Below are 26,249 nucleotides of genomic sequence, written 5' to 3' on the forward strand. Positions count from 1 at the left end.
ATAGGCTTAATAATTAGTGATGTGACAAAGCATGGAGTTTATCGATTTCAATTATTCACAAATAATTTTCTGAACCAATGGATTAGTTTTCGACTGCTCTAGGATAAATATATAGATCTTCACATAACAATGCTCTACAATGATAAAACACAGGCTCACACACATTTTAATCTTGAGGTATTGCTTTGGCTGTTAACTGGCAACCAATTATTACTTATGGATGTGTTCTAAGACTTAAAATTTATAGTAGACATGACTTAAAACTTACAAATGATTTGGAGAAAAGTTCTAAAATTTAACAGTAACTACAATGGTAAGCAGAAGCAATATGATAGGTGAATAAGGTTTTGATTTAAATAGTTTTGCTGAGACCTCATGAATACATGTTTTGGCACCTTAAAAATTTCACATCGATTTTAAAATACCTGATCTTCACACGGGGAAAATAATTCTATAAAATTTGAGGTGGGGGAGGGGTCAAGTATATGGGACGACCTGTATGCTCTAGAAAACCAATAAGATATGGTAACAGAATAAAACAACTGAACACAAAACACCTAAAAGGGAAACTGCCTAAGGCTTTGTTACAAAAAAAAAGTTCCCTGTGCACATTGTACCATGCTATGCAAGCACATTGGGGAATTGTGGCAATTTTTGGATGTGGGGTGATCAGCACCATACTGAGAACAATTTGATCATCTTCCTTACAGTCTAGATTGGGTACCAAGTGATTTTCATATGTTTCTGTATCTGAACTCCTTCCTTGCTGACCAGTGGTTCCCCAACAACAAGAAGGTCGAAAAAGCCATTACCATGTGATTTGTATTGCAGGCAGTATTATTCTATAATGAAAGCAAACAAAAACTGGTGTCCTCTGTGGCAAGTGCCTCAATAATAGTGGTAATTGTGTTGAAAAGTAGTATGGTATGTACAGGGTGTCTGGGATTATATAACATAGTGCTTATCACCCCTAGTTATATAAGTATTATTAAATTAATTACATCATATGTGCTCTCCCCAACACCTTATTTGTCCACCCTGAAAAAACTGAGTCATGAATTTGTAAACTTTGCAACACTGCATGTCTACTCCAGCTGAGAGTATCCAACTTTAAGTCAGTTCCTCAACTAGATGAGCAACACTGCGGTGGAAGATTTCCAATTTCGCACATTCCATAAATTTAGAAACTATAAATGCTAATATAATACACACTCAAACAGAAATTGCAGGTTCAAATCCAACCCTTTCCTTTTTCTTTCTGTTAGCTGAACAGAGACTGTTGATATTTGAACACTGTAAAAATATCCGATGCACACTTCGAGGGATGTCCCTTCTGCACATTTCAAAATACTAACACAAAAATACACACAATTATATTAAGCAGTAATGCACTACAAATGAAGAGGAGAGTTTAATGAGTTCAAATTGGTAAGATTGATTATGTTATGTCCGTTCCTTAGTAATGACTGTTCTTATTCCCCTCACCTCCATCTTCCGATGCATCTAAAACTAATAATAAATCATCAATTAACGTAAGTAAATGGCTATTGCGACCAAGGCCGATGCGATAAAAGCTACTAATAACTATTTATATAGTGAGTGTGAAATCTAAAAAATGCAAAACCTGAGAATGATCATTAATTTGCCACTGCTTTGTATCCAAAATACTTGTCTTATTTCAACAAAATACTTGTCTTATTTCAACAGAAAGTATTAGGTCTAATGAACTTTCTACTAAATTTGCAATATTCTAAAACAACCACCTTTAGGCTTTGCTATACGTAACTTGATTCTGCCATTTTGCGTGGCACGTGATTGCATAATATCATTGATATGGCTTCCGAAAATGCTAAACTCTTCACCTTTACTTGGAACTCGGGAAAGAGAGATCATCTTTAATTTCCAAGCAGGTGAATAAACTTTACGTCTGACACTATACTCCTTCTGAAAAAAGTCCTGCCGCATGAGGAATCGTATGACCACGCTCATCAGGAACAGGCACATTATCAGTGATTACTTCAGTCCCTGAAGATAAGAGTGACGTTAGCTCTCGAAAGCTCGGAAGAATATCCGGAAATCACCTGGTTGATATCCAGAGAAAACCTTTACATCAAAGTTCGTATGAGTTTAGGTGAAATTTGATCAAAAATATACTGCACAATATCGAGCACTTCTGTAGAGTGCAACTTTTCCACAATCTGTGGCAAAAAAATGGTTTGGAACACAGGTAGGTGGTTGTTGCTGCTAATACCAACCTGTTATGTAACTTGTCATCAGTGATGTTATCGAGAAGTTCGTAAGAAGTGTAATGGTTTATTTTTCTTTCATCTAAAATGAAAGATCATATGTTAAAATGCCACCTGATCCAATTCTTTAAAATTTTCCTGTACAAGTGAACTTAGCAGTACGATATTTACTGAATACAACAACGTTGTAATAATTTAACATTTGATTATAACAGATCACTCTGCGAGAAACAAATCACATGATTACAACTCTACAGTTTCAAGAGTAATCCTTATGCATACTTTCATTGGACATCTTCAGGGTGGCTACTCTAGGACCATGATAAAATTCAAGTATAATTCCTGGTTTTCAAGGCAAACTTTCCAAAAATTCAAGCAGATGTATTCTCTATTTCAACCTTACGTATTACCGCCTCTCAACATTCACACACAAATATATTCATAACATAAAGGGTCTATGTGATTCCAACATCCAAAAATTATAATTCAATTAAACGGTATACGTAATATAATTAAAATATTTAATTTAAGGTGCTGAGTTTCTATTTACAATCAGAGGCGCAACCACGAATTTTTGTCTGAGCGAGCAGGGAGAAAGTGCCAGGATAAACGTACTAATACTAATAATAATAATAATAATGTTAATAATAATATTATTATTATAACATTATTATTATTATTATTATTGATTTGTTTTATTTTACTTCGCTTCTTGTGCCACGTTTGGCTAATTTGCGAAGATGGGGATGAGTGATATGATGAAATTGATGAATGGACAGTCACAAACATCCATGCCCAAGCCAGGATTTGAACCCGCCGGGACCAACATTGTTATTAGTAGTAGTAGTAGTAGTAGCAGTAGTAGTAGTAGTATCAAAGATGTTATTACCCTCGTAAATTATGCAAAAAGGGGGTAGAAGTTGGTGCTAAAGCATTTGTGTTCGAACCAACGATTTCAATTATTTTTTCTCCACACGGCACAGTAGTTCGGATCCCACTTCAAACTGTAGGTCCAGTCCCGGTTAGCCTTTCTGTGCATAAAGTGGACGTAAAACCACAAATCAATCAATCAATTTTACATTTTTCATTTAGAATGTTCGGCGTCCAGGGCCAACTCCCGCCGCCTCCTAGCTATGGTTGGTTATAAACTTGATAAGACAAAGAAAAGCAGGAATTGCGAGCAAAGCGAACAAGAAAATTTTACGAAAATAATTTTTATTTGCATAAAATGTGAATAGGATTTGGATTAAAAAAAGTTGTAATTTTTCACTTCTATGGAGAAAAATTAAAGTAGAATTCACGCATAATTCCCGGAATTCAAGGAATTCCTGGTGAATAGCCACCCTGATCTTGTGCATATTTCCATAATTTCATGAGGTTGTATTTAAAGCATTGACCACAATGTGTCTCCAAACTTTTTCCTTACCCCCCCCCCCCCCAGTGTGCCACAGTGCACACTTTGGGAACCACTGCACAAGAGAAAGCCATCCCAATAGCTAAGAATGCCATAATCCAATGTCTAAGCTCAAAAGTTCAAGAGAATCCACTCAAATCTGGCAACAAGGCATGAACAGGAGCACATCATAGAAACAATGGGTATCTATCAACCATAACTAAGAGACCCATCCACAGGAAATGGGTAAGGATGTCCTTATAGAAACACATATCATACATCGTTAGAAAGGGTATGAACCAAGGATTCCAGAAATGTGTGATTTAGGATGAGGAAACAATTGGAAGTGAGAAAAAAACTAGTATTAAGTTTGTGGAACCTTCATTATAAATGAAACATAATTAGCCTAATTTACATGCAGATGTAAGGCTAGATGCCTAATTTGTTATTTTAGGCTTGTTGGGTTTAGTTATCTTCACATAAATAATATATTTACAGTGTATTTATGCTAAGAGAACCAGACCTAACCTAACAAAGTAGGCATTCCTCGAGTGACGTCACAACACAAGATTGTCCTTACTTTGTGTGATAAGGGAGACAAGTGAAGTAAGGGTCTCCCTTATAGCACAATGCTAGGACAACCTTGAACACAAAAATCACCAAAAACCATATATTTTCGAAACAAATTGAAGAAAAACAATTTAAATTAACGAAAATAATTTACAGCTATTAAAAAATAGGACAGCTCCTATGGTAAGTAATGTAAGAAAGTTTATATTATTTCACAGAGCAGGAACTTCTAATTGAGAAATGCACAGTGGCAAATCGAAACATGAATTAAGTACTACGAGTGAACATATATTCCTTTTATATGGCAAAACTTTAAAACACAAGGGCCGATTGTGCAGTATACCCAGTTAACAGACAAACAGAAAGAACCAAAGACTAACTCAAAAGTGACAGTATGGCATACCATACCTTACCGAGTTATGAGGAAAGATAAGCAGAATAGGACAACAATCAGAAGTAAGAAAACACTGAGAAGCACTCTAGCAAATGCTATCCAGACAACCCAATATAAGATAGCAAAAACTGCAAATACAGGGTGTCCCAGAAGTCACCGAACCCAGTGTTTATGACCGTATAACTGAAAAAAGCTAAACGGAATGAGAAGAAACGCTTTCTTCGAAGATTAGGCCCTGTATGTTAGGAAAATTATGTGATACAAACATATGGAATATCATGCATGATTTAATAATAAATATTTAAAATGTTGCCAGAAACGAAAAATTTTCTTTTTGCAAATCATATTTATTAACACACACAACTCACTGAGGTAAATTATTGCAACAGTTTTCAATATCACCAAACAATCTGGATGGAATTCTGTCGAATTTGACAGAAAAAGTATGTTGATGAAGTCCTACAAACATTACACAAGGGTATGAATGAGCAATTCTCTAATTCCATGTTTTTGCAATATTACGAACCTCACTGGCAACACTGTTGCTGGCAAGTGTACTGACAAATGTGTTTCACCTCTGGCTATCACACTAAGGCACTTTTAACGAAAAAGGAGAAACTGAAGAGGTTTTCTCTGGCAATCGGCCAGGTGATTTCCGGACAGGAAGTCCAAGAAAAATTCTACAATATTCGCCGCCAGAAAAGCTTCAAGAAAAAGGAGAAAGTTGGTTATTTTAGAAAATTTTTGATAACTTTCATACACCTTGCAACCCTGAAATGTCAGTAGTGAATTAAATTTGTCAATTGTTCTCTGTGCGTGGAATAGGTGGTTATCCAGTGAGCAGGTTGTTGTGTAATAGCGAATTGTGTTTTCTGTGTGCTGAATTGTGTGTGTTTTCGAAATGCCATTCTCTATAGAGGAAAGAGTGTATATTGTTGAACAATATTTTCAAACATTGTCTTATTCTGGTGTAAGAGAAGGATTCAGTGCCATGTTCCCAACATCTCCCTTGCCACAGAAGTCGACAATTTTATTTCTTGTGCAATGGTTTCGCCAAACTAGGTCAGTACCTGACAGAAAACGTTCAGGCCACCCTTCTGTTTTAGGAGCTAATGTTCTGCAGCATGTTGAAGAAAAAATGGTGGCATCGCCAAAAAAGTCAGTTAGGAAGCTCGTCGCAGAATGTGCATTATGCAAATCAACTGCTCACAGGGCTGTACGGAAATTGAAATTGTACCTGTATAGAGTTCATGTTGTCCAAGAATTGAAAGGGGTGGATTTCACGGCATGGTTGCGTTACTGTCGTTGGTTCCGATCATTCATCAGAAGAAGTGGTGTCAATGTACTGAATAAAGTTTTTTCAGCAATGAAGCTTGGTTTCAATTGGACAGGTACGTAAACAGCCAAAATTCCAGATATTGGGCCACAGCAAACACACATCAGTTGCATGAACTGCCGTTGCATTCCCAAAAAATCAGGGTAGGGTGTGCAATATTGGGACGTCATCTTGTGAGACCATTATTCTTTGAAACAACAGTAGATACCGCTGTGTACGGGAATCTCATAATGCAATTCGTTGCTCTCCTGGAAGAAGATGAACGTGATGCTTGACTACGACAAGATGGAGCAACGTGCCACACAGCTGAGAGAATTTTCTGGCAATCATCTAATCTCCAAAAATTTAAGAGCCAGTTGTTCGCCAGATTTGATGTCTGCAGATTACTTCCTGTGGGGTTACTTAAAGGACAAAGAATACCAAAAAAAAACAAGACATTGGACGATCTGAAACGAAACATTATAGAGGAAATTGGGAATATTGGTGCTGTAACCCTCAGAAGGGTATCCCAAAACATGATAAAACGTACGCACATATGTATCCAAGATAATGGTAGACACCGAACATTTGCTGTAATTTGCAGTAATAACAACTTTTCAGGATTGCAAGGAGTATGAAAGTTATCAAAAATTTTCTAAAATAACCAACTTTCTCCTATTTCATTAAAAGTGCCTTAGTGTGATAGCCAGAGGTGGAACACGTCTGTCAGTGACACTTGCTAGCAACAGTGTTGCCAGTGTGGTTCGTAAAATTGAAAAAACATGGAATTAGGGAATTGCTCATTCATACCCTTGTGCAAAGTTTATACGACTTCATCAACATACTTTTTCTGTCAAATTCAATAGAATTCCATCCACATTGGTCGGCGATATTGAAAAATGTTCCAATAAATTACCTCAGTGAGTTGTGTGTGTCAATAAATATGATTTGCAAAAAAAAATATTTTAGGTTCTGGCAACATTTTAATTATTTATTATTAAATCATGCATGATATTCCATATGTTTGTATCACATAATTTTCTCAACATACAGGGCCTTTTCTTCAAAGAAAGTGTTTCTTCTCATTCTGTTTAGCTTTTCACCGGATTCAGCGACTTCTGGGACACCCAGTACAACATACCATGGTAATGCAGATGACTTTCCATGGGAGAATCTGGATAGCCTCTAGAGAAGAGGATGATAGATGAATACAAGAAAGAAATATAACATAAAAAATAGAAAGGTCAAACATTGCTGAACTCGCATGGAATGAATTTCATAGAATAAAGTGAAACAACATAACAATACATGAAGAATCAAACTGGAAATAAAGAGAAAAATCAAAGCAGCATCCAGAAGCATTCAAGTAAATATGGTTTCCCCTTCAAATAGGATAAGTAATGTAAATGTAACAAAGAGAAATATAGAATTCTGTAGCACGTCATGGAGTAATTGTTTGGCACACTGAATTTGTAATAAATCACAGGTCTGTTGTAATTTGATCTTCACTACTGGCAAAAAAGAAATTAAGTGAAGAGATGCACTCTATAAAATTAGTGTTAGAATAAGTAAAAGTAAAAGGTACTAGAGTTTGAGTAGTGCCCAACTGACAATGTAAGGTAGTATAGTGCCATTGTGACAAGTATTCAATGGCACAATGTGTATATTAATTTTATTTTGTCTATATTTCAGACACATGATTAAATTGTAGGCTAAACTATCAACTCTATTCAGATAACATTTTCGCTATGGAAGACAGAGATGCCAGACTTCAACTTGAATTCTACAATAATGTTGTAAGTAGGCAAATTTACAATTTACATCTACAAATCATGTAGTATCTGCAATGTACTTTATTTGAGAATAGAAAATGTACTAAGAAAACATTGAAGATTTTTGCAGTGTGTCGTACTTCCAATTTTTAAATTTTGTGCGCTGATTATATCATTACACTGATAAGGTGCTTCCTTATGTTGTCATCATCTTGTTTATTTCACAAATGGTATAAATTCCACTGAAAACAGTTTAAGAAAATCACTTCATTTCCAAAAATACACATGCCCACTCTTATTTCCATGCTGCCATTAACAAAGTATATGTCTGTCATGTGACTGGTTGACTTGCTTATTCATTCTTGTCACAGGTAATTGCTTCTTGATCACATGCTTGGAAGAGACCAGAAGTGTGCAGTAAGGAAAGGCAGGGCACGCACCGCTTGCGTTGTTTTTTAAAACACTTTTGATATCTTAAGTCCGTGTTTTTCAATGCCTTTATACACATCAGTATGGAATTTATTTAAGATATTTACATTGCAGAATTTTCATTTCCCCTATTTTCTGTTCTTTTGGCTTGAAACATAAACCGACTACACCCTTGACGACGCTGGGCGATGCGGCAGGACTGACCGTGTTAGAAGAAGAGGACTGCTCGCCTTTCACCCAGCTTTTCGAGTGACTTATGCAGTTCTTGCATGGTCACTGTCCATCCCCGTTCACGAAGAAAAAAGGCCCAGGGCAAGCAACACCAAGACCGCATCTGTCTTTGGCAAGGGTGTTGGAAAGAATTTGTCCACACGGGCCACAAGTGTTGCCAACTTCCAGAATTTTCTGTGCGTCCGTAGCACCACCTAACGCGGTACGATTTTCATGTTTGAAACTCTATAGTAATCAACAAATTACATTAGGAAGTTAGCCAGTGATCACCAGTCGTATGCTATTTGTAAGAAATGAAATCACAGCCGGTACTTGAACATATTCGTCATGTGGTCAGTTACTCGGAAATATGGAGAGTATGTAACACTGCAGGTAGGGTGAAAAAAAGGAAGATTAATTTAGAAGCGTGGATGCTGCGGATGCATGTTGTTTTTTACTGTGATATTGTGCTGTGTTTTTATGTTCTTTGTGTCGTGTTTTTGTACCTGGTGTAAATGTAGGATTCTACATTGAAAATTTCCACCATGGTTGACATACCAGACGAGCCATCGATTTGCAGTGCTGCAGGTAAGGACTTGATTAGGGACCTTCTTTCAAAACCATTCAGTTCGAGAACATACGGTGTAAAGTTGGAGCTTGTGATTGTGAACCATGAGCGACCGTGTCCTGAACTGTGCATAACCAAACCAACTAAGAAAGATGGGAAAGTTTTCATTAGGCAGTTTAAAACATCTCAGTACAACAATATTATGTGGTTATGTGGCAGCAATGATCTTAATAAATTATTTTGTTGGCCATGTGTTTTGTTGATTACAACGTTAGGACCATGGAACTATACAGGCTACAGTGACTTGTGCAATTTTTATAATGCAGTACAAATACATGAACGATCCCAGAATCACATCTGCGATTGCATCCAACTGGAGACAAGTCATGATTCACAATTCTAGCCTAGTAAGAAACCGAAACCCGTCCGTTTATTTAAGATCGAAACTTTATGCTAATAGGATGTTAAAAAAGAACGTAATTTAATTTACAGTAGCCCTCAAATATAAAGTAAATCATTATTTTCTTCATGGTTGAAATTTACAAGTTTATATCGAGAGGCTGTTTTTCTTCTTTAAAAACCGTGCAGCGAAGATTTGATTTTAGGTATGTATGCACTTCACACACTCAAGCTCAATACTTCACCATTATGCACATTATTGTAAGTTGGGATGTGTGTAGGCCTATATTATATTTGAAATTATAATTAACCGAAACGAAAAATTAACCCATCGCTTGCCTATCACGAAAGGTCACGGCACGCCCCTGGAAGACACGAAAAACAGATAAGAAAGACTGAAGTGCTTCTCTTCCAGCAAGCAAGACAAGTGCATATTCTTTTATTTCTCTTGTAGTTTATGGCTGCTACAAGCATAAAAACACAGTTTTTGCTGTGCTGTTTCAAGAGAACACAGGGGAACTATGTTTGACATGTAAGTAGGATACATTTTAAGATTTCCAATACAAATGTGAACTTCAGGTACAGTTCATTTTAGTTTATCTGTGTATGAAGTATATTTTAAAACTTTTATTTTTGCTAGGGCACTGACATTTATATTGGATTTAGCCAATGAAAGATGGGGCAAAATGCATACTTGCTTGATGTTTACTGTTATTCTACATGCAAATGATTAGTGTTGATCTTTTTTCTAATTCTTTATCAGGTAAAAAAAGCAAAAGCCCATGTAGACTGCCAGCCTTCACATTCGATTCCATTCCAGGAACAGAGCATAAAAAGAGCAGAAAATGAAATACATAAATCTGAAAAGCTTGAAGCAGAAAATAGGATAATAGTACAGGGTATAAGCAAATGTCTTCGAAGAAGGGTAAGTTTCTAATATATGCATGTAGAATCAATGTGTGCATGTGTGTGCGTGTGTGTAAGGGCAGAGTTGATAACACTTTTAACTGATACCAATACCAATTCTAACCTGTGTAACAGATTGTATCATTTCTCCAAGCCTACGCAAGCCTTCTGGTAGAAAATGGAAGCTTTCTGGAGGTCTGTCGATCACATATTAAGAATTGCTGATCTAGAGAATATATATTTTACCAATATATGAAGTAAATCATATTGAATTTGATATATGAAGTAGTTTATATAATATATCCTCAATGTTCCATAAGCTACTTTACATGGATAGTTTATTTGAATAACTTCCTTGCAGAGAGGTAAGTTACAAGATAGCCAATGGTAATATGGACTTAAATTTACACAGAGACCAAAGTTGTGAAAGCTAAAGGCAAATGATTGGATTGGTAGGATTTGTGGAACATTATTAGAGAGATACAGATCTCATACCTGATTGAGTTACAATTTTCACATAAATTTTTCTTCAACTTAACTTTGAAGTCTGGTTTTGGCATGTGCACTTACTTTTTTGCACAAGACAAACTTGTTTTAAACTTTGACTATTGTTAACTTCTGAAGAAGCCACAAGATGTGGAGACAGCTTGGGCAAAAAGTAAGTACATGCGAAAACTGAACTTCAGCTACTTAATGATATGATTGCATGTTGTGTAAGTTATGCTTTAACTAAAAAAAATGTTTATTTACAGGGATCATACAACCGAATTTCACTGACACCCAAAATTACTTCAGACAATATGAGAAAAGAAGCTCGTCAAATAAGGTTACTAAATGTAACAAAAGAAAACTACAAAATAATGAAGAAAATAGAGGAAAAGGTGACACATATTTTGAGTTAAAGACAGTTCTGTAACCACTGTGTGTTTTACAGGTTAAACTAATCATAAATGGTCATGAAGGTACTCCTAGCATAAAAATTTTGAAATTGTTTGGAGAAGTTCTTGAAATTAGATCTCCTGAACATCAGCCAGAATCGCTTACTAGGCCCTCCTGGCTGGCGAGCGGGCGAGTAAAACTATATACCTGGGTTTTGACCCGTCAAGCATCGAAAGACCACGGGTAACTGGAAGGCCTTGCAAGATGAAGCTCGCTTAGCTTCAGCAAACGCACATTCCGGTTTTGCACCGTCTCCAGATACATGAGTCACGCAGTCACCGTTGCCAACTTTTAGATTCTAAACTGGTCAAGGAGCACTTAAAATGTTCATCACTTTTATCAATTTGAAATTGCAGACATTTATTCCTTGGTAGAAAACATTTGTATCACTCACACTTAGTGGCGGCGATTGGATTCCAAAACTAGGGAGCGAAAGTGCAAAATTGGGGGGAGGGGGGGGCCAAGGACAGTTTCCCTTGGTACATGAGGTTAGCATGGTGCAAAAGTGGCAAAAAGTGGGGGAGGGGCAACTGCACCCTCTCAGCCCCACCCCTAATCGCTGCCACTGCTGACACCTGTAAACGAGTGGGGGGAAGGGGGTCCGCTAAACCACAATCCTGTCTACGGGCCCTAAGTATCTACCTACAAGCTCTTCGACACAATCGGTTTCAACATCAACAAATCTTAAAATGATAGTCTCATAAATGTGAAATCTTTAGTGTAATCAATTGATACAGCTAATTTGAGTTTTTTTTAACTAACAATTTTGACATTGTTGCACATTAATTGTACCAGTTAACTTTGAATTTTAGGACTTAGATGATAATAATAATTGTGAATCTCATTTTGTTGTTACGTCTTAATGATTTCAGTAACTTTTCTTACAGTGAAAATAATAAATTCTGGATGTACTTTATAATTTTAACTTAAAATAATTTTTACAGTCTTTGTAGCCAAATTTTAGTGTTTTTAATGATAGTTAGCCAAATATCAGCTGCCATATTTATTTACAGTTTAAAGAAAATGACACTATTTACAGTTTAACACGATTAGTATTTTGTATATTATTCTATTTAAAAAATGTGCTATTTTTGCTTATAAAAATTATTGAATTTTAAATCAAGGGAAATTTAAGTGTTTTTTTTTTTTTTTTTTAAGATGACATATTGCATTTACATTCGTATGAGCTTCACCCCATTAGTACATATATTCTGTTTCCTTTATTTCCTTTCTTAGAGCATAATAAACACCATTAAATAATTACGAGATTAATACTTTCACAAAAAGTGATTCTGATATCTACAAATTTCTTGTGTACATTATTCTGTAATTTTATTTAAAGTGATTTCAATAAGTGATTTTTTAAAATAGAATTCCCCAACTTAAATCTTGATTTAAATCAAACCATCTTGCTTAACAGAAAGCAGGCTTCTGGGCAGCAAATGACACTTTTCTCATTCAAGGGTGAGATTACTGAGTCCGGTAAATTTTGGCTGAATCATACCATTTGACACTACCTTCCAGAAGTTTTTCCTAAGTTTCAATTTTGAGATTTTTTTTTTTTTTTTTTTTTTGTGGTTGTTACTTTTTACTTGAAGAGTAGGAAACAAACAGAAGGCGGTACAGGATACAGAGAACACTGGAAGCTAGCGTAGAGTTATCAAAGAGAAGAAACTTTGCCAAAGCACTTGATTTCAGATTTAAGCACATTCCTGAAACACAGAACTTGATCAGGAAATTCGGAAGATAAATCATCTTTGTGCCCGTTACAGAGGGCAATAGCTGCATCTGAAGTTGTAGGAACGAAGGAAGAATTGCTAATATTATCCATACCCTTCTTCAGTTTAAAACACCGGAAGCATTTAAATGCCCCATACTTTGTTCCGTGGCAGTTTGAGGTGCTTTATCATTAGCCTTTTCTATCTTTCTCACTTCCATTTATTACGTTTTTCGTATCAACCTCATGGGACGCGAGGCCCAGGGTGGTCACTCATTTCACCCACCCCTTGCTATGCCAATGGTTATACAACCTCAAGGCACCAGCACCTCGCAGAAATTCAAATATTTCCATGCATAGTGAAATATAGTGGCTGTTGGCTACACTGACAGTTGTGCTCGCGTCTACCTGCAAGAATACATCGAGTCTCACGGGTCTTCTTAAGATGCAGGTGATAGAAAAACCTGGCAAGCATCGATGCCTGTGCACAGCTTGCACGATGTCGAACACTTGGGCTTGACGTGTATGTTGCATATTATTGTAGGCGCGCCTCCTCAGAGATGGTTTTTTTCCGGGTCTTGAAACAGGGGTGCCCATCCCCCCAAAAAAGGTAGAACCCCCCCCCCCTTTATAACGAATTATTTACTCAAATTATTTTGGTCAGAAAAAATTTGCAGAACAATATAATAATATATATAATATAATATAATAATATGGCCACGGTGGCTCAGTCGGTAACGCGTCTGACTACCATGCTCAAGGTCCCAGGTTCGATCCCCGGCCGGTTCAAATCCGGAAACTTTTCTAATGTTGGAAGCGGCCCCGGCGCCCACCCAGCGTCGAATAACATGGGTACCTGGTGGAAACCCTGGGGGGTAAAGGCGGTCAGGGGCGTGATGCTGATCACATCACCCCCACTCATGACCGGATCAAGAAAGTGTGGGGCGTTACCCCCACATCCCCTATACGCCTTCATGGCATGGTGCTATGCACAGGGGAGCACTTTACCCTTTTTTTTATATAATAATATATAATATAATAATAAGCAGTATATGTTTACTTTAGGTATTGTTTACAATATAGACATTTACATGTATATTATTACCTTGACCTTGACATTGATTGGAATAACATTTTACATAAATGACAATAACTTCTGACACTGCAAATTTGTTGCAGCAAACTTATTGATAAGTTCCCCACTTTCCACCATTTTAAAAATATCGAACTCAAGATGAATAATGTTTCCCATTGCAAAGCTTCAGAAACAGTTTACCATCAAATCATGTGAAACGGAAAGATACACTCCTCACAAAAAGTTTGGAATATTGTTATATTAGGCAATAGGTGATAGGCAACATCTTGGAATTCAACAACACATGGTATCTGTCTGCTGGATATTCTCGTGCTTTCGCTGACATATGCCACCCTGGCTATCACCTTTGCCCAATCGTCATCGCCTTGTAATCAAGGGGCCCTGGGTTCGATTCCCGGTGGAGGCACATAGCAGTTTGGATCCCACTTTAAACTGCAGGTTCAGTCCCGATTAGCCTAACTGTGCATCAAGTAGACTTTTAAAACACCAACCAATCAAAACCTATCGCCTAATACAACAATATTCCCAACTTTTTGTGAGGAGTGTAGTATGAAAAAGTTTAAAAATAATTACCTTTCATGTTTCTCATGACACATCTCATTAGGCTGATTTTGTTCACCCTGGTCATGAACCTGAACCTGAAGCACTTTCATCATTGATTTTGCCAAGGTCCACTTCCAAACTTAACTTCCAAAATTTTGTACTTTATGGGAAGATTATTCTTAGTTTTGTGTACATGTTTAAGCTCACAGTACTTCTTCCACTTATCCTGGCGATGAATGGTATTACACAGGTACTCCATACACCTGTATTTGAACTGCCTTGTAAGACTTTTTGGCATGACTGTTCCTTTTCAATTTACATGGTCAACAAAAGTAAGCTGTAGACAACGAAAACTGACAGTATTTTACAAATTATCCAGTCAGTCATAGCACGGAACACATACAAGCGAAACAAATCATGCCTGAAATCATCCACACTAAAACTGAATCTGCATGTCGGAAGTTCCGAGCTGACTCGTAACTACCACAAAGAAAACACCAGACATTGTTTGCCACTGGCCGAGATGCAAACTATCGAAAGGCGCACGACATTCGAAACCTTTCATTGCAGTTGAAAATAAAAGAAAAAGCACGGCTCACTTTCATGTTTGCTAACATAAAACGTACAAAACTGCTGAGGCTCACTGCCATTCTTAGTGTACTGAACCTTATTCTTAACAGTTTGTCAGCTTGACTAACCTTGAATTAATGAGAACAGCATGCCCCAACCCCTCCCCCTTCCAAATCGATTCTGAAGGCATAAGAGGAACCCCATCGCCGCAATCACCCATACGTAGGTAGGAAAACTGTACAAAATAACCACAACTAAAAATCAATAACAAGTCAATCAAACGAAACGACCCCCCCCCCTTTCTCTGTGAAGATATATAGTAGAATTGGTAGCTAAACTATAAAATTTTGTCCCCCAAAAATTCCCATGATGCAGGCACGTCATGAATCATCCCCTGTGGGCACCCCTGTCCTGAAATATACAATTGAAAATAATTTCCCTAGCAACTGACCGTCACATAATATGGTAGCTTCAAAATGCACAAGTTTAGAAAGAGTATATAATCAGGGCAGAAGGTGTTGGTAGTTATCACAGCGTAACGAATTAAATTATTACATGCGTAAAGTTTTGTGTTTCCGCGTTGCAGAACTGGACAGTTTTTTTTTAATTAATTAATTAATTTCGAAGGCTCACTGCCTTCATTCACTAAGGGTACGGTACCTGGAATGGAGATGGAAGCACGTCATTGCTGATGCTTCGAAAATAATCGGGGAAAAAAAGAAAGAAAAACTATCCATTTCTGCAACATGGAAACAGTGAGCCTTCAAAATTGATCAGAAAAAAACTATCCAATTCTGCAACATGGAAATACAAAACTTTAGGTACATAATACTTAAACCACTTTTACCATATCCATCATAAACTATATTATGTTCTCTGCCTTCAGATGGCTGACACAAGTAACTATAATGTGGATGGATAGGACTTCACTGCAAGATTTAACAAAGAGGCCCAACTGAGACAGACAATAACCTCACAAAGAACATGCAGATAAATTATCTGTGTCAAGAAAACAGTGGAAGTCATACTGAACTTCTGGATGAGTAACATTGTAAATTGTCCCATTGAAATGACATGTTACAGGCAACAAGTGACATGCGACACAGACCTCTTAGTGTCACTGCTTATGTGCGTCTAACAGACCGAGGTGACATGGTGATTGCAATTCAGTACAGAGCCCAGACCAAGTAACATGCAAGCTACAAGCAACACATGCATCTTGGCATGTCATTTCGGTACGAAAGATTGCATTTTATTTCTGAATGTTCACTTCCAAGTGATACCCGTTGCTTTGATCTGAAAGTTGCCTTAGACTCCACAAAAATGTGTGACACTGAACTCACAAGACCCTACTTCCAGGAAAACATCAGCGATAAAATTTGAACTTTTCCCTTCTGCCAATATCACTGGGATCAGTGGATTCTGATGCATCAGTATTGGTTTCAATTTGGGTCTACATTTTTTTTCTATTTACTGAATTGGTTTTTGTACTGGATTTCCTTTTTTTTTGTTTTCTGCATTTATTCTTCCACATTAAAACAGCAATGACTAAATGGCATAACTTGTGTAACTTCTTTAGTTAGGAGGAAATTACAATTACTTAAAGAAAACACTGCCTTTGCAAAGTTACTGGTGCATTTATCAGTGCACCAAATTACTGATATGCCTGATTTCCATTAACCTAATACATATTCTTAATATTTTTAAATTCACTTTCAGGAACCTGTATATAGTACAAAAGCATTTCTAGAAGAGTGGAAAAAGAAAGAAAAAAACATACAACTACAAGCACATTATCCTCTATTCTGGTTAATAAAAGATCCAGATATTATTGATTCACGTTCAAGGTAGGCAAGTACATTACAAATATTTATTTCACTAAAATGCCTTCTAAATCCATGTTCTGATAACTTGTCAATTTAAAACCATAAGAAAAAACAAGCAAATATATTTATTTGTCATGCTTTGTGTTAAATGATCTGAGTATAACAATAATTTTGATGTGGTAGTTTGAGGTTCCCTTCACGTTAGATTTTCTAGTACAAGATATCTCACATCAAGCCAGTAGGTGGCTCCACAGAGGGACAAACTTGCTGAGCCACTCCCACTTCATAGACCAATAAAGTCACCAGTGAAAAGTCATGCATCCTACTACAGAATCTAGCATATGTGAATGAAATGAGATACTTAGTGGTGCTTTGTGCTCCTGTATGAACTGTCTCTGAATATGTAGCTGGGAAACAAATCTGAATAATGCCATTCCATGGAGCTTACATCACATAAGAAAAAAAACAAAATATTGTATTGTAAATTACACTGCACCATGAAGGTACATTTGAGGTGTGGAGGAGATGGGAACAAAACCATGCTCCAGTAACTTTTACCCAGCCCCTACCTGCTAAGTTGCTACCACCTATCAATTGATGTGAGGCAGGGTGTACCCTAGAGCCATGTAAAGGAAAAATTAATACCTAAGATAAACCATTATCTGTGCTAAAAAATAATACAGGGTGTCCACATGAAACCTCCCTAATTTCAAATCAAAATTGTGAGGAAACTATTCGACATAGAACCTTGAGGTTTGCGACATCATGTAAAGCAACTCAAAAAGTTTTCGTTTTCCTTTTTTGTGCATTTCTACGTGGGCTTCTTTTGTAACCCTCCCTCCACATGGCTAGCTGATACTCAATCTCGACCCATGTGCACACTAGCATGTCAGGGGTGATGGAGTTGATGGCATTCTAAATTCTTCTGCGGAGATCACGAAGGTCAGGTACAATGAAGTGTAGACCGTGTCTTTCACATAACCCCAACAAGAAGAAATCCAGAAGGCTTATGTCCGAGATCGCTGGCCTAAAGCCTTCCTGATCACTTCTACCATTTCATCAGATGTGCATTTTCTGCCAGAACCTGACTGTCGGTTAACACTCCCAGTGGCTAGGAACTTGTCATACCAAGCCTTAATGGTCTTTACGTCTGGTAGCTCCTGTTCAAATGGACGTCTGAAAAGTCTTTGGACTGAACTTGGCGACTTAGTTTCTGGAAACTATACCATGCATTGCATTCTCTCTTGTGCTGTCATCATCATTGCTAATTACTCAGCACCTTATAAAAAAATGTTTGAGTTTGCATAATGCCGCAGATCGCAAGGCTCTATGTCAAATAGTTTCCTCACAATTGGAATTTGAAATCAGGGAGGTTTCATGTGGGCACCCTATACATTTTTACTATTATAAGCACAAACACCAGATAAAATACACTAACAGTAATCCATGGACAACATGTAAATGTGACTATAGTGTGTTTAATATATTCTTTGGTGGATTAATTATAAAAATACTGGATATGGTTAAAATATCACATCATCAGTATACTTACAGTATTGTTTTGATTTACAGGTGCTATTTTGACATTACGATTCCAGCAGAAGGCAGGAAAGTTGGAAGGTTGAAAGTCTTACTGTATGATGACATTGTTCCAAAGACAGTTGCCAACTTTCTTACATTCTGCATTGGTAGGAAATGTCTTCAATACAGGTTCTGCCCATTTTATCAAATCATACCAGGGTTACTTTGTAAAACAGGAGACATCATGCAGCATAATGGGATGGGTGGAGCATCAATTTATGGAGAAACATTCGATGATGAAAATTTCCAACTCAAACATTCTAATACAGGTAAGGTTAGACATTTCGTGAGTCTGATCTTTACTGGAAAAACTTCAATAATTAAGATTTTGAATGATAAAAACAAAAAGCTATTGACTTTTTATGTAAATAATAACAATTTCAGGTTACTTTCGAAATTTTCTTTTTACTTGTACGCAGGGTGTCCAGATTGAAACAGACACATTTCAAATAATTTGCATAATTCGGCAAATAAAGATAAATGCATACAATGTGTTGGAAGAGAAAAGGGGACTGTGCGATTTTTCACCAGAACACGTGACACACTAAACTACAGTGGCAGCACTGCAGTCATGAAAGCTAAAAGAGCATCTGTTAAAGAATGCACAGAAACCATATTCTTCTTAAAGGTTCGCATAACCACTTATGCAAAATGCAAAATAATCTAACACAGGTATTTTTTGTGGTTTTGATTTTATTTTATCTGCGACGTTTCGTCCTGGTTTCCCAGAACTTTTTCAAGCTACACCAAGATATACTGGGTGACTTGTGGGAAACGGAAGGTTTGCGAGTGGCTAGTACACAGCCGGTAGTGGTGGGAGGGAGCTCCAGGAGGTGCCACTCGCTTCGGAGCAGGCTGCCATTTCAGTTTCAATGGAGCAGTGGACGATACAGCACGAAATGTTCGCGTACGATACATTTGTTTGAAATGGGGAGTCTGTCATCGCAACACAGCGCAACGTCCGTCGCCATTTCAATATTGGTCGTAATGGCGCAGTGCCAAGCCGCAATACGATCCTGCGATGGGTCAAAGCTGTGAGAACAACAGGGAATGTTGCCAAGAAGAAGCCGTGAGGCCCTGCAAGAACAGTGAGGACATCGCCAGAGTGACGGCAGCAATCAACAGGAGTCCGAGTCGATACACACGTCAACATGCACGTGAGCCATGAATATGTGTGCAAAATCTTACAGTTGGATTTGAAATTCCACCCCTACAAACTGCAGGTGGTGCAACAGCTCAATGTGCGGGACTACCCACAACGTGAAGATTTTGCTGTGCATATGCAAGTGGCATTTGAAGAGGATCCGAATGCAGTAGTGATAATAAGCGATGAAGCTCATTTTCACTTGAATGGGTCCCTCAACAAACGTAACTTTCGATACTGGGCACTACAAAATAATCGCAGCATCCATGAAAAACCTCTCCTCTCGCAGCGTGTGACACTGTGGTGTGCGGTTGCTTTGTTTGGTGTCATCGGGCAGTATTTTTTTGAGGAGAATAACGTCATGGTGACAGTGAACTCTGAATGTTACGTGCACATGCTGAATATGTTTCTTCGACCAGAACTGCAGTGAGGAGGCATCAACATGCGCACAGTTTATTTCCAACAGGATGGTGCCACAGCACACATGGCCAATGCATCTATGGCAGTTTTGAGGATCATGTTCCCTGGACACTTCATTTCGCACTTCGGTGACGTGCCGTGGCCCCTCAGGTCACCGGACCTGTCTGCCTGCGACTTTTTCCTATGGGGGTACTTGAAAGAATGTGTTTATTGTCACAAACCCTGTACATTACGGGAGTTGCAAGCTGTATTACCCACGAGGTGCATTTGATTGACCACGAACTGTTGGCCCGTGTCATGGCAGACTTCTGGCGGAGAATGGAACTATGCATTCAAGAGGATGGCCGCCACCTGCGTAACGTTATTTTCCATACCTGACTATGTCAAATCAAATGGTAACTGTTGCTCTTATGTTTCGTACCAATAAACTCATTTTCTCTTGCACAGCAACTGGGTACTCTTCATTTGATAAACGTCTGTTTTACACAAGTCACCCTGTACATACAACAACACAACCTCACATGGCTAGTGAATCTACACTCTCGTGTGGTGGTATGCCAGGACGAATTCTATTGTGCAAGTTCAGTGTGACATTCTCCATTGTATAGAACAACAAAGGAACATAAGAAACTGTATCTGTCAACAGAAACTGTGTTGAATGATTATAGAGGGAATCAACCTCGACTGCCAGACGGTAATGTGGTGGCGATCGGAGGTTTTCCACCGGAGCTCACATGATCATTCATCAGGCAAGGTAACTAGGGATTCCTGGTTTGACTATTTGCAATATGGTGCAACTACACTTTTGAGCATGCAAAGAGCAACTTCTGCAAAAAATTCACTCTCACGATAACCAGTGGCAGATTTACGAAGAGCCTGGGTTTTTACTGCACATTGCTTTCTCAGATGAGGCCATTCTCCAACCACACAGAAAAGTAAATAGAGCCAATGTGCAAATTTTGGAGTCAGAAAATCTGCATGTCTTTGTAAAAACATCTGCACATCTGCAATATCCTAGCTTAAATCTACGATGTGACTAATGCAAACTAACATCATTAGGCCATTCACCTTCGAGGAGCTGACGGTCAAAGAAAATTCATACTTGATGCTTCCAACCATTGCTGCCAACTGTTCCAGTTGGATGGCACTCCTCCACATTGAAACTGTCAATTGAGAGATTATTTGAACACATAATTTCCTGCTTGCTGCACAGGGTGAACCAATTAAATGCTCCCTCCCAACAAACTTTCTTCTCAGTGTACATCAAGGATTAGGTTCATGCTGGCATAAAAATCTGTGATCTCCGAGAACTTTCTGTCTACATACAGGACACGGTTGCTTTTGTCACACTTCAGATGTTGAAGAACACATGGAGGGAGATTGCTTATCAAGTATATACTACATGGAGGAAAGAAGTACAGGAGGTACTGTATTGAGTTCACAAATTTTACTTACAGCTGCCCTGTATAATTTTTTAATACAACTTGGCGAGTTTATCTTCAAAGTGCATAGCTTCATTCTTTGTATCCCTATATTTACTTTACTTATTGCAAATCAAAACGTGTCAGTCTCAATCCGGACACCTTGTATATCGAATTAAGCAACTCACTGTCACCTAGGTCAAAACAAACAGCCTTTGTGACTGGTGGTAGTCATCACTAAGGCCAGCTGCACACCAGATCCGACATGACACGACGAGCCATTTTTGTTACTAACCGACTTGGTGAAGGTTTAACATGAGACTCTTATGGGTGGCTGCACACCAGATGAAACATTTGACTCTAGTCACGTGGCGATGGTTTGCGAATGTCTGCGGAAATTGGTATCGCAAGGATCAGCTTGCGACAAAAACAATCTGTGCATGCGTGAACCCATTCAATTCAGCCACAGACGACTAATTACAGACCAGAAATGGAGGCAAATTCAGTCCAAAATTTGCGGGGGACAGTATCATGGCAGCGATATCTTCATTTAATTTCAAATTAAACGTGGTTATATTCTGACACAGGAGATCACCGAAACAGAAGATCGTGTCGGATTGGGTATGCAGCTGGCCTTATTAATCCCAGTAAATAATCGAAGCTATTTACGCTTAACCTCCTGAAATTAAATAACTTGTTCTCATCTTTGCATAGTCCAATTAAAAAGCCATGTTCATTCCTTTATTGGATGCATCCATACACTGTGGAAGATTCTATTGTTAGGCACATGGGGTACAGGTGTCTCCTATCGATGTACATGGCGAGTTTGCAAAACTATGAACTATACTGCACATGGGTACTTTTGTGTAGCTGCACATTCTATCTCGATCTTGTTCTAAGCTCAGCTGTGTTGTTCTGTTGCACTTCTAAGCCACGTAATATTATAAAGTTAATGTCAGTCACATGCTTGGGGGACTACATATGTAACAAGAAAAATGTCAAAGCGAGAAAGACAAAGCATACAACAGATTCAGGTAGTATACGGAAGTAGGTTAATGAGGAAGGGGAGAACATGCAAGTATGTGTTAGTGACAAAACATGACACTTCTTTGGTTGTTACATATTTAGGTACATGGGGAACGGCCATCCCCCAAGCATGCAACTGACATTTACTTCATAATATTACGTCATTCAGAAAGTGCAGCAAAAAATTGCAGCTGATCTTAGAAGAAACACAAAGAAAGAACATCTTGCATGCATGATCTGTATAATTCACAGTGTATTTCATTACTTAAAGATAGTTAAAGGTTTGGGGCAGGTGTACCCCATGCACCTATGCATGTTAAAGAAAATGACATGCCTAATGACAAATTTATCTGATCTTACGTTTATCAGTTATATTTCCTGTTTTGTTTATCCAAGTGGCACAAACATACAGGACAATATGCATCAAAGAGATAACGTGTTGAATGGTGGGTGGAGAAAGTGTCAAAAATTACAGGCAATCAAAAGCAATTCCTGACAGTTCACATGAAATTTGTGAGTGTTGGGTTTATTGATTGATTGATTGATTGAGTTGGTGTTTTAAGTCCACTTTAAGCACAGTATAGCTAATAGAGACTGGACCTACAGTTTAAAGTGGAATCCGAACCACTATGTACCTCTACCGGGTATCGAACCTCCCTTGATTACAAGAGGACAATGCTACCACTGTGCCATCAGGGAGGCGAGTGTTGGGTTTAGAAGTGCCTGTCGAGCATAGATGCTAATTAATACAAGATGTGCATATTTTTCACGTAATTAATCCTAATAACTCAAACAGCCCCACTAGACTCAAACAAAGGAACCCTTTCATTACATGACGGTAGCCTTAACCACTGGACAATAAGGCATCATAAGTGCTGCTGCAAGCATCCATTCAAAAGCAAATATGAGTTAATGTGCATCATCTATGAACCTCATAGCAGCCCTTATATAATAATATCAAATTTTTAATCTTACAACGTCTTATAAATATATTTTTCAAGATAAATATACATGCTGAAATATTAAATTGTCTCTCAGGTATCCTGTCCATGGTCAATGATGGTCCAAATACCAACAACTCCAAATTTCAAATTACTTTCAAGCCTGTGCCTTTACTTGATGGAAAAAATGTTGTGTTTGGGAAAGTTATTGAAGGATTGCAGGCATTACAAATGGTAAGTTAGTTGCTATATATTGTATATATTGTTTGTTTATATTTCATGAATTAGCATAGTGTCTTTCTAAAATAGATGACAGAACAAACACAATGAAACATCCATGCCCTGGCTGGGACTTGAACCCAGGACATTTGGAGGCAAAATTGTGAGACGATACCAATGAATGTGAGAGTGAGAAAGGGTGTGAATGTATATTAATGTTAATGCAGTGAAAAAGCGAAATAAAGTGACAGAGTGATGAAACTTACAGGATATGTAGGACAGGATGGGGTACACCACATGTCTGCGAGATGAGTTGTAGAACACACCTGGGAACATTTACGAGCGTATGACTGCTGTGTGTGGTGGTGAGTGCATGTCCCGAACACAAGTGTATGAGTGTAGGGGGATTAGTCTCAACCAGATTGCATACACTCATAAATGTTCCCTGGTGTGTTGGCTTCTGCCGTCAAGAACTCTATCACGGATCGCTAAAACCTCCATTGTGGCACCTGACAATGTGAACGCCATGACGCACCTCACTGAATGACTGACTGGTGCCTTAGAGGCAAATTGCACATAGACAACCTCCCTTCCCTTCCAGTGCTGTTACCTAGCAAAGTGGTCTGGAACTCGTCTTGCAGACATATCGCGTACCCCAGCCAGGCCTACATATCCCGTAAGTTTCATCGCTCTGTCACTTTATTTCGCTTTTTCATGACATTAATTATTTATTGACCGTACCAAATACATATGTGCATGTGAGCAAGTGAGGCAGAGGGATGTGTGTGTGTGCGTGCATGCACAAGGACCCTATAAACTGCATTTAAACTATTGGTATAATTTTATAGTAATTTTCAATATTCTTATTTTCTATTTTCTAGATTGAGGCTTATGGGTTTAAGACTGGGAAACCAAAAGCAACAGTTATAATTGAAAAGTGTGGAGTTCTCAGACGAAAATTGTAAAATCACAGCAAAAAAAAACATTACATTATCATCTAAATCTTGTGAATTATTACTCCCAATAATAAATACAGATTTTAAATCCTTTCTCAGAGTTACAGTGTACGATTCTTAACAACTACATGCTCTTCATATCCATTCTTATACTAAAGGTTTACCAAATAATCTTAAAGGGTGCCATATAGTGAAAAAGAAAATCACTGAAACTTGTTGCACGAAAAAGCTGAAAAATTACTAAAGAAAGAAACAGAGTCAATAAACTAACTTCTTGTGTACTCAAGTTATTTCAATAAATATTATGTAAACCAAAATAACTATTAGAAATACCTCTCAACACACAAAGTTGAATTATTAACCAAAAAGTTATGAACATAGTAGTTTTCATGATTGGGGAATAAAATATGCTGTTTGTATAATAAATACACATAAACAAGTTACCAACTTTTTCCGCGAGACTGACTTTTAAAGGTAGCATGCAGGAAAATGACAGTAATCGGAAGCCAGCCCAGCAGTGAAGCAGCAAGTTTCCAAGTGGATGGTGGCAGAGGTTACCGAAATGAATAGAACCTTTAAAAGTAAGTCTCATGGAAAAAGTTAGTAACTTGTTTATGTGTATTTATTTATTGTAGTTTTCTTTGTATGTTCTTAAGTCCATTTTTACGCTCAAAAAAGGTAATTTGGACTGGATCTACAGTTTAAAGTTGGATTCTAACTACGAACTACTGTGCAATGAGCCTCCACTGGGGATAAAATCTGAGACCCCTTGATTACAAGGTGATAGCATTATCATTCCAACATTAGGAAGTCCTGTATTTTTAAGTGAACTAGCTCTATGAAATAGATTACGGCACACAGAGCATATGCAGTAGTGGAAAAGTTTTCTGCATTATACTTTAAATTTGTTGGATATTTTATCAAAACAGCAAAATATTGTGTGATATGCCCCAGCTGTTGTGTCATCCTCTTAATGTTGAGTATGTAAGCTGATGAACAGTTTGACCACATTAGAGGAGTAAAGACAGCTGTTCAAGTTGTGTATATTTGTGTGTCCTTGTCCGAAGTGATATCACGTAGATGACTCCTCGAAAGAAGAGTATATGTGCTATGATTCACAATTAAAACTTACCTTTATTACAGATGTACCGTACAACAACGTGTAATTTATTAGAGAATGGGCAGATTAATCGGTACTCTATCGGTATTGGCTGATATAAGCATATTGGTGTATTGGTTTATCGATAAAATTACCAATTTTTTTACTGATCCGATATATTTAAAAATATCTTACAATTTAGAGCATTATTGTGCCACTTTGTTATAATATTTAGGATATAAACATATACGGTAATATCGATTTTTTTAAATAATAAATGTCTAAATATGTAGATCGTTTTGCTTTGCAAAAAATTGGTTCATCGTAACATACATTTAATAGGAAGGTCAATGAACTATTTGGAATTTTATATCAGATCGGTAATATATTGGTTATCGGTATCGGTAAATTTCATATCTGTATTTGCCAAAATTTCATATCATCTAATCCCTATATTTCACATCCAATAACTATGGAACTTCCATACATACAAGGAAGTTGGAGAAATATAAAAAGGATCAACATAAACTGATTCTGGGTACTCTAGAT

General features: G+C 37.6%; 2 protein-coding genes across 7 annotated transcripts in view; one reads left to right on the top strand and one right to left on the bottom strand.

Moving 5' to 3' along the window:
- The window catches only part of LOC145988718 (uncharacterized), a 363,608-nt gene that overhangs the window by 299,720 nt on the left and 37,639 nt on the right, over positions 1-26,249 (bottom strand). The window lies entirely within an intron of this gene.
- LOC145988720 (uncharacterized) lies at positions 196-24,663 on the top strand. 3 transcript variants are annotated; one of them, XM_083123829.1, is made up of 9 exons: positions 203-313; positions 7,014-7,284; positions 7,611-7,714; positions 10,060-10,221; positions 10,955-11,083; positions 16,787-16,914; positions 18,466-18,743; positions 23,524-23,660; positions 24,527-24,663. In XM_083123829.1, exons 3-9 carry the CDS (start codon positions 7,667-7,669, stop codon positions 24,608-24,610), a joined length of 966 nt encoding a protein of 321 aa, XP_082979955.1. In that variant the 5' UTR covers positions 203-313; positions 7,014-7,284; positions 7,611-7,666; the 3' UTR covers positions 24,611-24,663. The 3 variants fall into 3 exon arrangements, with proteins under 3 accessions (XP_082979954.1, XP_082979955.1, XP_082979956.1); XM_083123828.1 differs by lacking the exon at positions 7,014-7,284 and having other exon boundaries at positions 196-313; XM_083123830.1 differs by lacking the exon at positions 7,014-7,284 and having other exon boundaries at positions 249-335.

This window comes from Lepisma saccharinum, chromosome 6, assembly GCF_977018435.1.
Source record: "Lepisma saccharinum chromosome 6, izLepSacc3.1, whole genome shotgun sequence".
Lineage (NCBI taxonomy): Eukaryota > Metazoa > Arthropoda > Insecta > Zygentoma > Lepismatidae > Lepisma > Lepisma saccharinum.

Excerpts from the sequence above, each read along its gene's own strand:
- LOC145988720 (XM_083123828.1), top strand. The coding sequence starts at position 7,667 with ATGGAAGACAGAGATGCCAGACTTCAACTTGAATTCTACAATAATGTT. Across the intron at positions 10,222-10,954 it reads GCAAATGTCTTCGAAGAAGG|GGATCATACAACCGAATTTC; the intron begins GTAAGTTTCTAA and ends GTTTATTTACAG. Across the intron at positions 16,915-18,465 it reads ATTATTGATTCACGTTCAAG|GTGCTATTTTGACATTACGA; the intron begins GTAGGCAAGTAC and ends TTTGATTTACAG.